This window comes from Gymnoscopelus braueri (assembly GCF_963280865.1).
Source record: "Gymnoscopelus braueri genome assembly, chromosome: 7".
NCBI lineage: Eukaryota > Metazoa > Chordata > Actinopteri > Myctophiformes > Myctophidae > Gymnoscopelus > Gymnoscopelus braueri.
The window spans coordinates 9,530,646-9,544,514 of record NC_137608.1 but is presented as its reverse complement, the minus strand read 5'-3'; the positions used below and the strand labels follow the sequence as shown (position 1 = coordinate 9,544,514).

Below are 13,869 nucleotides of genomic sequence, written 5' to 3'. Positions count from 1 at the left end.
CATTCGCACTACATTGAGGAACAAATGCCACCCTTTCAACATTGCCCTATTATAGCGCCACCAGGAGGCCGATTTTTGCAAAACATGTTTTTTATATTACTCCTACAAACATCACACAAATCTGTATATATTATCTCTTTAGTCAAGTGACTAAAGGGCAATGTGACTTTCAGGCTGGAAAGTCACATTCCAGCCTGATTGGCAAATTCCGAACATTGCTGGTCCACACTAACCTACCTGCCCTGGCGGAGACCTGTGCTCCGAGGAGCACTTTTTCTAGTTTCACATGATTCAGGTACTGACTGTATGAAGGACTGAACACTCTTTAACTTTGACAATAAAAACTAAATATGATAAATTATGTTTTGCACTATATACTTTGGTACTGCATGAATCTGAATTTGTTTGATGGACACAATCATCATGAAGTAAAATAGAGTTGTTTGCATGCTGTAGGAATGAATTTAAAGAGAGCATCCTTGTTTTAATTAAATACATTTTATTGCATTGTTCAACAGCACCACACACATGAAGTAATAAGATAAGAGCTCATGAAGGTTCCAGTGATTATGAACAGCAGTCAATATTTGACCTTCTGTGACCAGAAGGGTCAACATTAGACCTCCTGGAACGAGAAGGGTCAACATTTGAATTTGTATATATATATATATTTAGCAAACATTTTAAACTAAGATCTGTGCTTCTGGGGGGTCCCTGAAACAAAGATATTTTGAGATGGTCCGTGGTCAAATACATATCATTTTGGGGGTCCTTGACATGAAAATGTTTGAGAACCACTGATATTATAGCAACATAAGTTTTTCATAAAACTGTTAGGATTTAGAAGACATTGTAGAATGGGGCCTCAAATCTTAATGGGTTAATATGGGTGGGCCGTGTGCATTTTCAGAGCATATTCATTCATTTTAAGTGTCTTCTCCCCATGAGGTACGTAAACAAAACATTCAACCACAATCAAACAGAGCTGATTTGCAATGACTTCAACCATTATTTTATACTTAAAGCTTTATAGTTAAACCTTTACTGTGCCACCCGAGCCTGGAGTAGGCTACTTGCTTTTAATAACACTTAAAGGGATAGTCTTTTTTCCTATCGATTACTCACCCCATGAAGCATTGAATTCATGGAGATTTTTTAAGTTTTTGTCAGTTTGTCACATTCCTGAGCCAGTAATTATTTGAGGATAATAATAAAGATGCTAATGTTTCCGGTAGGAGACACAAAGGAGACTCTTTGTGTCTCCTACCGGCACCATTGCCTACCAGTCTGCTGGTCATCAAACTATTGGCTTAGGAATACTTCTTAGAATGTGATAAAAACAAAAGAGAATATAAGTCTCCATGGGGTGACTAATTGATAAAAAAATGAAAAACAAATTGGGTGAACTATCCCTTTAATATCCTGTCAGCAGTGTTTTGAATGAGTTATTCTGTTCTATTGCAGTTATGACGTCAAACAAATTACTATTCTGATAATTGTATAGTAGAATAGTTGAGTTAACACCCACGTTATCATTACTACAGACCATACATGGGCAACTGGCGGTCTGGGGGCCACATGCGGCCCCACCTTCACTTAATGTGGCCCACAGGTTAATATCGGAATACTGATATTATTGATTTCAGCTGTTACAATCCCAAACATGACCGCTTTAATTACTTCAGTCTATATTAGTAATTACTAGTATTATAATTCTATTGTCTTTTTTATGTCCAATGTATTTGTATTTTAAGTTCACAAAGTTAACATAAGCATAACTAAATGCATTTGAAATAAAAAAAAATGTTACTTTTCAGGATTCCAATTAAAAAATAGCAAAACAATTATCTGGATTCCAATAAAAAAATAGTAGATCTACAAGCTCAAAACGTGTCACACTGCAACACGTTTTGAGCTTGTAGATCAGCTATTTTTGCTACTTTTGTGTAACATAGAATGGCGATGAATTATTTTACGAAAAAAGTAAAAATAAATACGGAGATAAGAGGTGTCTGCCCGACATTATGCAATGTGACCCCTGGAGTGAGTGTGTAAATATAGTCGCCCTCTCCATCATCAAAGTTGCATCACCCCTGCAGACTATATGTTTTGCTTGTTACCCTCTTTGCTTTTGTGTAGAAATAATAGCTGGTGATATTAATAGAAGTGTTTTAATATTGTCCTGTGAAGGGTCAACTAGTGCAGATGCTAGTACAAAGGTACTAGTAGTACCTTTGATGAAACTGAAATTAGAGCCTATGTCAGCAAGCACATCCAAAATGAGCTTATATGCCTTTTATCAAAGTGCACAATTGATGCCATTGTGGAGAGAGTTAAGCAAGCTAGATACTACTCTGTGTGTACAAATGGAACCAAATGGACCCGCCAGAGTTAAAATAACATTGATTTTACAATATAAATTGGGGTCCATCAGATAGAAGTGCCATTAAATGGGGGTCCGTAGCCTAATGCATGTCAAACTGGGGGTCCTTGAAATTAAAATGGTTGAGAATCACTGCTAGAGCCGTAAAAAATCTTCTCTTATGGGGGGTCCCTGTCATATCTTTTCAAATGGGGAGGTCCGCGGGCTAATAAGTGTCAAGTTGGGGTCCTTGACATGAAATGGTTTGAGAACCACTGTTCTAAACTATCTCCTGAGTCCTGCAATGTCCCTCAAAATGAAGGAGAGAGAATAATTTTTCCCTTTTTTCTGCATTTTTGTTTTGTTTGTATTTATTTTGTATTTTGTGTTGATATTTGAACTGTTTAGTTGCTATATGTCTATGAAATGAATACCAAGGACCCCAATGGAAACAAGACCGCAAGGACTTGTATAATATGTTACTTGTAGAGTAACATATTATAATACCAGCCTGTAGGGGGAGGTAGAGAGTAACATATTATAATACCAGCCTGTAGGGGGAGTTAGAGAGTAACATATTATAATACCAGCCTGTAGGGGGAGGTAGAGAGTAACATATTATAATACCAGCCTGTAGGGGGAGGTACAGAGTAACATTATAATACCAGCCTGTAGGGGGAGGTAGAGAGTAACATATAATACCAGCCTGTAGGGGGAGGTAGAGAGTAACATATTATAATACCAGTCTGTAGGGGGAGATAGAGAGTAGCATTATAATACCAGCCTATAAGGGGAGGTAGAGAGTAACATATTATAATACCAGCCTGTAGGGGGAGGTAGAGAGTAACATATTATAATACCAGCCTGTAGGGGGAGGTAGAAAGTAACATTATAATACCAGCCTGTAGGGGGAGGTAGAGAGTAACATTATAATACCAGCCTGTAGGGGGAGGTAGAGAGTAACATTATAATACCAGCCTGTAGGGGGAGGTAGAGAGTAACATTATAATAGCAGCCTGTAGGGGGAGGTAGAGAGTAACATATTATAATACCAGCCTGTAGGGGGAGGTAGAGAGTAACATATTATAATACCAGCCTGTAGGGGGAGGTAGAGAGTAACATATTATAATACCAGTCTGTAGGGGGAGGTAGAGAGTAACATATTATAATACCAGCCTGTAGGGGGAGGTAGAGAGTAACATATTATAATACCTTTGCTCTAAGTGAAACCTATGTCCAAACCCAATGTTGAATAAATGTGACTAACAATAATGAAAATTTCGCTTCGCTCGCGGGCTATCATCCGCCCTGGGGCCTCATTCTCTGGTTCGCCTAGGGCCTCCAGATCCTTAAATCCGCCCCTGCCTGCCCCCAGGTGCTCTGTGTGTGTTTAGCAAAAATTGGCCTCCTGGTGGCGCTATGACAGGCCGATCTGAAAAATTCGGGGCAGAGGTTCTGCTCTGGCATCCAAGGAGTATGCGTGCACAGTTTCGCAACCATCAGGCCAACGGTGCTGGAGACATGCTCACAGATGGGCACACACAAATACACACACAAAATAAATTGATTAAAACTGGCATCTCGAGTAAAAGTGTTAAAAAACATTGCTCTGAACCGACCAAATGATGGTAAGGAACAGATTTTTAATGACTTGTGAAGCTCATTCCATGAGTTGGACCACTGCCAGAGAATGCTGCCTTGCCCAACTCCGTCTGAGCATGAGGAATCTTGAGCGTTAAAAAGGCACTGGAGCAGGTCTGGTAAGAGTTATTGTTCCGTGTCAGAACAAGAACAAATCGCAGGGAGAATTCCAGCAATGGAATGGCATTAAACTGCTTTACTTTCTAAAATGGATAAGTTGTGAAAGCACATCACGTCTTAATCCATTATATTTCAATTGCCGTGAATGAGTTCGACTGATGCTGCAACCCGATTTTTATATGACCTTAGAACCACCATATTTATTAAAAAAAACACTATTACAGTTGTTCTCCGTTGATGACAGTGTCATCATAAAGATGCCATTTCTGATCTCATAATCCACTTTGAGGTACTCGGCCCACTGATTTAGAAACACTGGATTTATTTGCCTAATGCACATTGGCTGCCAAAAAATAAAGCAGAAATGCCCTAGGTTGGTGTAATTGTGAACTAACTGATGGGAAGATTAAACAAGTCTATTTCAAGCCCTGCAAACGAACAACAAAAAAGGCTTTAATATCATGTAGCATCAGGATGATCAAGTTTACAGTTTACTAACTGCTATTTATTTATTGTTAACTAGCTCGAAACTGTGTACTGTACAGTACTTGTGTATTATTCCTATTGCTATTGCTCGGCCTCCATCAACTGAAAATGTATTTCCCTGGATGGATAGACGGACGGACGGACGGACGGACTGAGAAAGATATATCGATAAATGAATGATTGACAGATGTATTATTTAACTTTGTTGATAGATTCTGTCCGGTTGCATGAAGCAACTTCATTTAGGATCTTTCTTTTAAAATGCACTTAAGATTTCTTTAGAAAACATACCATTGAAAAAAGTAAAACAAAGGTTTTGTGCACCTGGACAGGTCTTTTAATCTAAGTCCCGTCCACATTTAGCAAACTATATAAATGTTTATTGCTGCTTGAACTTGTGTGAAAACCTAAACATCTGGTCACCTTCTGATGCCACTAGGAAGAGCTTGCTGCTAGCAGGCTAATTTACAGATGATTCTCTGCTAGTTTGTTCCTAGGAGAACTGAACCTGTACAGAGCAGTGGTGTTTAGTTATGATCCATGGAGATCCAAATGCGTTCAGGCTTTCATTTCACAAACACTACAGTAGATCTCACTCATTAACACAGAGAGGGTGGATAATGAATTGGTTAGGTCACCTGCAGTGATATTTTCCAGCTACTCAGGGTGTCATTCTTTTGCTCCCAGGGTCCTATTAAGGTTAACAATAGTGTAGGCTTAAGTGTTGGGGGTTAGAGATGGTAGAGCAATTGAGAGAGAGATTAACAGCGTTGTAAAAGAAGAATATTTGTATAACATTCAATATTCAATCATTAATTGTCAAAACCAACTTACAGTTGATATGGAATTAGTTTTGATGTGCTCAGACAAAATAACAGTATATATAAACTGTATATTCAGGCATTAAACCCTCTTACCCTCATAATGGGTTTGATGAAGCACGCACAAAACATGTTCCATGTGAGACTTCTGTGGCGAGATCAAAGAGTGTTGTAAGGCTCTCTTTCAGCGGGCTGGAGTTAGAGTGGACTCAGGGAACATAGATATGCTCCCACTTTCAGTATGGACCATGTTGATCCACTGACCAAACTCTTCATTTTCTCTTTTTTAATTTCTATTCTTACATGAAATTATACAAAATAAAACGTTCAGCAAGCCTAAATATGAACAATGATAATAATAATAAGAAGAAGAATTCTGGGAATTGTGCAAATTATATATAATATATGTGCGCAGCATTATTAAAGCTACTATATGGTGTTTGTGTGTGTTGTCGCTGCAGCCCCCTGGTGACAATCAGGGGCCCGTTTCACGAAACCTGGATTAGGGATAAACCGGGTTTAATCTGCTATCCTGGCTTAAATTATCCAGGAATCGGTTTCACGAAAGATGAGCTAACTCGGCAGATTAATTTAGCCAGTAAACCTGGATATGTTTATCCATGATCCGGTTTCACGAAAGAAAATTGAAGCAATCCTGCCCTAGTTACCATGGCAATTTAGCTGTGAAGTTAGCCTGGTCCGGACCAGGCTAACAGCCAAGCTTTATTAATCCAGTGCCTTGTTCTTCAAGTTTTGTGAAATAGCTGTTAGTCCAATGAATCCAATCGTAAACCAATGAGTTTATTTAATTCTTATGCGAAAATCGAAGATCTACAAGCCCGAAAAAAAATGGTCTTATGGCGGCCGGGGGTCCACGGGGTCCACAAACAAAGCATATTTTTTGTAAACATCCGCTGCTTCCGCCTTTGTAGTGAACACCAGCACGATATTTTGCGTATTTCGTAACCCAGATTTGGCACAACAAAGGGAATGAACTCGTTCGCATGCTATGCAACACAAATGTGGAATGCCCTACCAAAAGGAGTAAAGGAGTGTAAAACCCTACTCACTTTTCGTAATTGAGTCTAATTTCAAAAAGCAAAAGCAAAATGGATATACAGTCTTTTTTCAAGGCAAAAGATAAACAAACACAAACGCAAATTGCAATGTAATTCATATTTCATAATCCAGTAGTAACATGGTGTAATTGGTCTTAATGTTCTCCCTTTTGATTTTGAAACGGAAACCTTGTTGTGTTGTTATTATCTATCATTTATGATACTATTGCGTAGTTATTATTAGTTAATATTTCATGATCAGTCGTTTCAAATTTCATCCTGGCGCTGTGTATAAATTGGGCAATATACTGAAGCCTTCCCAATTGTCAGGCTCACCCGCCGCCCATGAGTCCAATGCAGTTTTCCTTTGTGTGTGACAGTAGTAGGCCCATATTGAATTAGTCAATTTAACATTGTTTATCTACAGTGAAATACAACTTTTAAATTGTGAAATTAAAATTCATCTCCAAGCTCCATTTATACCAAATAGAGGTGACCAGAAGGGGGTGCTTTAGTTGTAGTTGTCACTCCTTGTCTTTAACGTTTGTCAGCTTTAGTGTGATGTCTGCTGGCAGCCCCAGTTTGACCAGTTCTTCTTTAAGCTGGAAGTGAAAAAAACAAAAACAATGTTTTTGATTTGTGATAACGGCTATGTTATCTTTTGTTTTAATTGGTTTAGATGGCATAGTTTGAAGGAAGTCAAGCTGGAGAAATAGTTTGACTGATAAAAAGTTTGACTGATAAATAGGCTAACATGTCTCTGTCTGTTCGGTTGTGTGCTCTAAGTTAATACTTAGGTTACCTTTCAGTCCGATAATCATTATAGTACGATTACTGTCCTGTCAAATAGCTTGCAAGACGTGCTGAGAAAATATGAAATATTGTACATTTGTAAAGAGTTTAAAGACAACATGAAATTATTTTTCACACTCATATCCGTGGTCACAAAGGAGATATATAATACAACAATGTTTTTGTATTTTTATGTCAAAAGTTCCCAAAAATCCAATCTCAATCACTTCCTGTCAAACAAAAGGTAATGAATGATTACATCAGTAAGACCCTATGAATAATCATGAATCATGATTTCATTCACCTGTGTGATTCGCATAACTCTCTTTCTCCTTTTCTCTCTCTCTATTAAATTATCATACATAGTTTGATTACAGTACCTGCGGCAACACAATATTCTCGATGTCTTCTTCGGTTAAAGATGTCTCTGAAGAGAGCCCCATCCTCAGACCAATGATGTGACCTACAGGTAAAATGTCCCAGCATTAGAATACAGACGGGTATGATATGGTTGATGATGTGGGTAGAACCTTGGGTTTTATAGCCAGGGGTGGAGCGTCAGGGGGGGGGCTGGCGGTGCGGCCGTTCCCCGGCCCTGTACTCCAGGTTCCCGTGGCCGTCACATCACATCACACAGACCTTTATTACCTTTAACACTAAATGTAGCCTTTAGTACTAACAACATCACTTGCTCTATTGACACTTTTTATCTTACATCATGACAGCTTTGAAAAAAGGAAAGGAAAACTAAAGATAATTTTATAAAACTTACGAGATCCAGGGGTTTTGGGCGGTGGGGTTGTTATGAGTGGAGTTGTCCCATTTGTAGTTGGTGACGTATTAGGTGTAGTAATAGGTATAGTAGTAGGTGTAGTGGTAGGTGTAGTAGTAGGTGTAGTAATAGGTGTAGTAGTAGGTGTAGTAGTAGGTGTAGTGGTAGGTGTAGTAGTTGGTGTTGTAGTTGGTGTAGTAGTAGGTGTAGTAGTAGGTGTAGTAGTAGGTGTAGTAATAGGTGTAGTAGTAGGTGTTGTTGTAGTAGGTGCAGTAGTAGGTGTAGTAATAGATTTAGTAGTAGTTGGTGTAGTAGGTGTAGTAGTAAGTGTAGTAGTAGGTGTAGTAGTAGGTGTAGTAGTAGGTGGTGTAGTAGGTGTAGTAGTAGGTGTAGTAGTAGTTGGTGTAGTAGGTGTAGTGGTAAGTGTAGTAGTAGGTGTAGTAGTCGGTGGTGTAGTATGTGTAGTAGTAGGTGTAGTAGTTGGAGTTGTAGTAGGTGTAGTAGTAGGTGTAGTAGTAAGTGTAGTAGTAGGTGTAGTAGTCGGTGGTGTAGTAGGTGTAGTAGTAGGTGTAGTAGTAGGTGTAGTAGTTGGTGTAGTAGTTGGTGTTGTAGTAGGTGTAATAGTAGGTGTAGTAGTAAGTGTAGTAGTAGGTGTAGTAGTCGGTGGTGTAGTATGTGTAGTAGTAGGTGTAGTAGTTGGAGTTGTAGTAGGTGTAGTAGTAGGTGTAGTAGTAAGTGTAGTAGTAGGTGTAGTAGTCGGTGGTGTAGTAGGTGTAGTAGTAGGTGTAGTAGTAGGTGTAGTAGTTGGTGTAGTAGTTGGTGTTGTAGTAGGTGTAATAGTAGGGGTAGTAGTTGGTAGTGTAGTAGGTGTAGTAGTAGGTGTAGTAGCTGGTGTAGTAGTTGGTGTTGTAGTAGGTGTTGTAGTAGGTGCAGTAGTTGGTGTAGTAGTAGGTGTAGTAGTTGGTGTAGTAGTTGGTGTTGTAGTAGGTGTAATAGTAGGGGTAGTAGTTGGTGTAGTAGTTGGTGTTGTAGTAGGTGTTGTAGTAGGTGCAGTAGTTGGTGTAGTAGTAGGTGTAGTAGTTGGTGTAGTAGTTGGTGTTGTAGTAGGTGTAATAGTAGGGGTAGTAGTTGGTGTAGTAGTAGGTGTAATAGTAGGGGTAGTAGTTGGTGTAGTAGGTGTAATAGTAGGGGTAGTAGATGGTAGTGTAGTTGGTGTTGTAGTAGTAGTAGTTTGTTGGGTGGTTGTACTTGGTTGTGTTGTGGTCGGAGTAGTGGTTGTAGATAGTGTTGTCGTAGTGGTCTGTTGTGTTGTAGTTGGGACCGTGGTTGTAGCTGCTGCAGAGAGAAAGAGATAGAGATCATAAAGATGACAGATCTAATTTAAAATTGTATTTAAGTACAATACTTTAGTCAATGTACTTTCCAACATGACCAGTGAACTATTAGTCAGTACATGGATGTAGATCAGTGGTTCCTAATTTTTTTAGCTCGAGACCCAATAGAGAAATTAGAAAATTGCCCGAGAAAATTGCCCGAGACCCAAACTAGTGAAAATAGCAGATCTACACGCTCACGTTGCTTTGCACCGTGTTGCCAGCTTGTACAGTAGATCTGCTATTTTCACTACTTCTTAACCGGAATAAAATTTGGTCCACGACCCAAACATGCGTCCTCCTGACCCGCTGTTCGGGAAACAGTGCTGTAGATACTGTAGATGTTGTACGTCTGTAGCAGATCATTCCCCGAGCGATCTAAAACATATTTTTAGCTGACCTTATATTGGATGAAGGTCTATGTACCTGCTTGGTATAATATGTTCTTGTATTATATTTATGTGTACCTTGTTGTCTATGTCATGTCTGTAAAAAACATTGTTGTAAATGTTCCTTTTGAACACAGGGCGCCATTGAAAAAGAGACCCTGGTCTTAATGGATTTCCCTTAAATAAAGGTTTCAATCAATCAATCAATCAATCAGGTGGAGATCATAAAGATGACAGAATTACCTTGAACAAATGTAAAAGTACCTAAACTTGTACTTAAGTACAATATTTAAGTCAATATACTTTCCACCATTGCAGAGGACCTGTGAACTAGTCCAGTTGTTCTCAAAGTGGGGTGAGGGGACCCCCACGCAGGGATCCTTGAGGGGGTTCCAGGGGGTCCCAGCAAAATGAGGAACAGTTCAACCACTTCAACCCTATTTTATACATTGGCTATTCGGATACAGCCAATCTCTGATCTGTTATTTTTGATAAAATAATTGATAATTTGTGAAGTACAGTGGACATTTTTTAATAATGTTGACACAAATCTTCTTTAGGGACACATAGTACTGTATCAATTTGGAGGTCCTTGACATGAAAATGTATGAAAACAACTGAACAAGTCTGTACATGACTGTAGTTGGCAAAGTGTTGTACCTCTGTAGCAGAGCGTTTGTCTTACAAAGGTGCATGGGATATCATTCCATGTCCCGTTATAGGCTAGACGAGTATTCTTGATTAAAATCTCAACGCAATCCCCATCACCGTTAGGCTCCCCAGGCCCCCAGTTTGCAGCCTCCGTGGTCACACTCTCTCCAGTTTCTACCCAGGTAAAGACACCATTCACTTTGCGGATGCCGATCCAGTAGGTTGCAGGGCCGGGCACAATCTGATTGAGGTAATCATTCTCCTCTCTGGTCTGGACGGCAACCATGTCTGTGAAGTGTTCCTGGCACCACTGGCGTGCCTGGTACCAGTTACGGTGTGGGTCGGAGCTCCAGTGGTACGTCTGTGCCTGAGCCCCTCTACCTTCCAAGTCTGAAGTCAAGCAGAATGTGGAGGATAGATAGTATCAAACAGTCATGGAAACTACAGTAAGTAAGATTATGTGTTGGCCAAAGTTTAAGTGGTTATGAAGGTAACCACTTAAACAATAGTTGAAAGGAATAACACACCTTGGATGAATACAATCACGGCTACAATCAACAGCCTGTGATACATGCTGGGTCTAATGTGGATCAGTCCTTGGAACATCTGGGGGAAAACATACAGATTAGTTCATAATAATAATAATAATAATAATAATAATAATAATAATAATAATAAGGGTAATAATAATAATAATAATAAGGATAATAATAATAATAATAATAATAATAATAATAATACAAAAATAAAATAATGATAATGATAAGGGTAATGATAATAATAATAATACCATAATAATATTACAGCAGTTTCAGCAAATGACTGTGATCCGGTTAAGAATGCTTTCCGTAAGGCAGCTGCTGGTTGAACTGAACTGACGAGAGAAACATGCCTCTGTCTGTCATGCTTCAGTCCTGCCCCCACCTGCTGTGTGTGTGTGTGTGTGTGTGTGTGTGTGTGTGTGTGTGTGTGTGTGTGTGTCTGTGTGTGTGTGTGTGTGTGTGTGTGTGTGTCGTCATTATCATCATCACCACCTTTATGATTGAAACTATTTTACAATGCACAATAGAACACAATTAAACCCAATACAGATTAGAGTAGACAATGAATGTGAATCAGAAGTAAAATTACAACAGATTAAAAATTACTTAAAACAGTACCTAAAAACAGCTAAACCAAAAACCAAGTTAAATCTCGAGTTAAATTGTTAAAAACCATTGCTCTGAACCGACCAAATGATGGTAAGGAACTGATTTTAAGGACTTTCCATGAGTTGGACCACTGCCAGAGAATGCTGCCTTGCCCAACTCATGAGGAACCTTGAGCGTTCTAAAGGCACAGGAGCAGGTCTCTAAGTGTTAATGTTCTGTGTCAGCAAAGTGCAAAGCAGGGAGCATAATTATACAGATTAGACAATGAATTAGATTAGACAATACATAAAAAACAGTGTTTATCCCGTCTCTCTGTCAAAGACCCTAACCCAAACCTGAGTTATCATAAAGTGCACAATGGTGGGTGCCATAATTATCACCAGTAATCCATGTTAAGACATAATGATAGAATGAGAATGTCAAGTCGCTTTAAGATTGATGGAACAGCAATCCTATAAATAATGTCACCATAATCCAAAACTGAGTGAAACATGGCTTCAATAGTCGTTTTTTTTCCTTTTTCTTTTTTTTAACCAAAACGGGAAAACATGATTCATCACGCTTAGTGCGTTTTAACCGAGCATCTCTTACACAAGCAACAGTGGTCACAAATGGTGCGTGTGTGTGTGTGTGCGCTTCACATTGGGTGTGTGTGAAAAACCTGTTGCTTTAGTATAATACCATAGATGTTTGTATAGTGCCTGCCTGCATGTCACTTTCTGTTTATTGTACTCTCTTTTCTCCCCCTCGGGGGGTAAAGAAGAGCTGAGCGGATAAATTGTCATAGGATGTCTTGTGTTGAGTAGGCAAGATGGGGGACCAGTCGGCATTGGCCCACGGACGCCACCAGGTGTACCTCATCATGGGAAAAAGAGTGCTACGGGGTGAGTGCACGCCCTGTGGCACTTTAAAAACTTCCTTGTGCAGTTATCCAAACTATCTACCTCTGCAGAAACCCTGACAGACCTGGACTACGCCAATGGCATATGTCTGCGATGTTATCTAATCAAGTAGAACAGGAACAGAGCTCTTAACCTGAGTGTGCCAAATTTGGTCACATGCTAAATACAAAGAAAACCAAGCCAAGGTCATAACCTCTAACATTCCCCCAGTATTAAATCAATCAATCAATGCCTGCATGTAGATCAAATATTGTATTCACAGAATCACTGTGTTATGCTGTATGACTCTATATAATAGGCAAAGATAGACTATTTGTATTTTACAGACTGTAATCCCATTGGCTGATTCAGTAGGTCGGTCCGTCCGTCCGTCCATCCGTCGGTCCGTCCTCTGATTGGTGTTTTTATTGAAAAAACAAATACATGACCATGACATGAGGGATTTGTACTTATCTGTCAAAAGGATAACATACAAAAAGTCCCAGAGCTTATATCAATTGTAATCCTTTGAGAGCAAGCATTTGTGTAACCTGAGTGGCATGTGTTTAGTGATGCAGTGGCAGAAACATACAGAAAAATATAATCAATAACTAGAAACAAAATGTCTATTTTAAGCATGCTTGCAGCTTGCTAAGTCTGTGCGACCTTGGGTTCGGGAGGTAGGGTCAAATCAATCTGGGAACCCATAGTAAAAAAAAAAGGAAAACACAGCGCCCTCTGCAGTTTTTACAGGGCCAGCATGGCAGCAGGCCCTGTTTTAATGTTGGCATTATTCTTCCGATTCTTCTGCCACTTTTGCCAGTTCTGGCTGAACCGTGCATACGCTTTTTACGAAACTCTGCCATATGATAGATGGTCATGAAAAACTATCAAGAAATAAATCTCACAATCTTTCGTCAAAAGGTGGCGCTATAGCACTCAATTGAAAATGCCAACTTTGAACAGGTACAACTCATGCCCTGTTTGACCTACAGCAATAAAACTTCCATACACACATGCGTCTACTCATGATGAACAAATTTCAAACTCTGACTTTTGACCTCTGACCTTTAGATCTCCCACCATTTTGAATTATATGAAAAACTGTTAAAATCTATGGAATCCTGGGATTTTTGAGCAATTTGCACGAAACTTTTTACACATGAACTTTGGACCTATGCCGACATAAAATAGGGAGCGGATTTTTTCTAAGTGAAAAAATGAAGCTTTAATGAGCCAATGAATATTGCAGTTTTATGACAATTATTCATCTGCCCCTAACACATACATGCAGACTCACATTTCTTTTAAACTTTGCGGTAATGTAGATGGTCATTCCAAATATCACCGAAACCAATCTTACTCCAATTGG

The 13,869-nt window shown here is 39.2% G+C and overlaps 1 protein-coding gene across 2 annotated transcripts; it reads right to left on the bottom strand.

Moving 5' to 3' along the window:
* Nucleotides 1-5,589: 5,589 nt before the first annotated feature.
* LOC308088573 (uncharacterized protein) lies at nt 5,590-11,323 on the bottom strand. 2 transcript variants are annotated; one of them, XM_080433075.1, is made up of 6 exons: nt 11,256-11,323; nt 10,993-11,071; nt 10,475-10,855; nt 8,053-9,387; nt 7,661-7,743; nt 5,590-7,090 (listed from the first exon to the last, which is right to left on the bottom strand). In XM_080433075.1, exons 1-6 carry the CDS (start codon nt 11,256-11,258, stop codon nt 7,013-7,015), a joined length of 1,959 nt encoding a protein of 652 aa, XP_080289201.1. In that variant the 5' UTR covers nt 11,259-11,323; the 3' UTR covers nt 5,590-7,012. The 2 variants fall into 2 exon arrangements, with proteins under 2 accessions (XP_080289201.1, XP_080289202.1); XM_080433076.1 differs by lacking the exons at nt 5,590-7,090; nt 7,661-7,743; nt 10,993-11,071; nt 11,256-11,323 and having other exon boundaries at nt 8,210-9,387; nt 10,475-10,628.
* Nucleotides 11,324-13,869: the final 2,546 nt, after the last annotated feature.

What these genes read in the sequence shown, in the direction of transcription:
- LOC308088573 (XM_080433075.1), bottom strand. An exon ending in GCCCAAAACCCCTGGATCTC is followed by an intron (nt 7,744 to 8,052) that starts GTAAGTTTTATA and finishes TTTTACCTGTAG; the next exon opens with GTCACATCATTGGTCTGAGG. An exon ending in AGAATATTGTGTTGCCGCAG is followed by an intron (nt 7,091 to 7,660) that starts GTACTGTAATCA and finishes TTTCACTTCCAG; the next exon opens with CTTAAAGAAGAACTGGTCAA.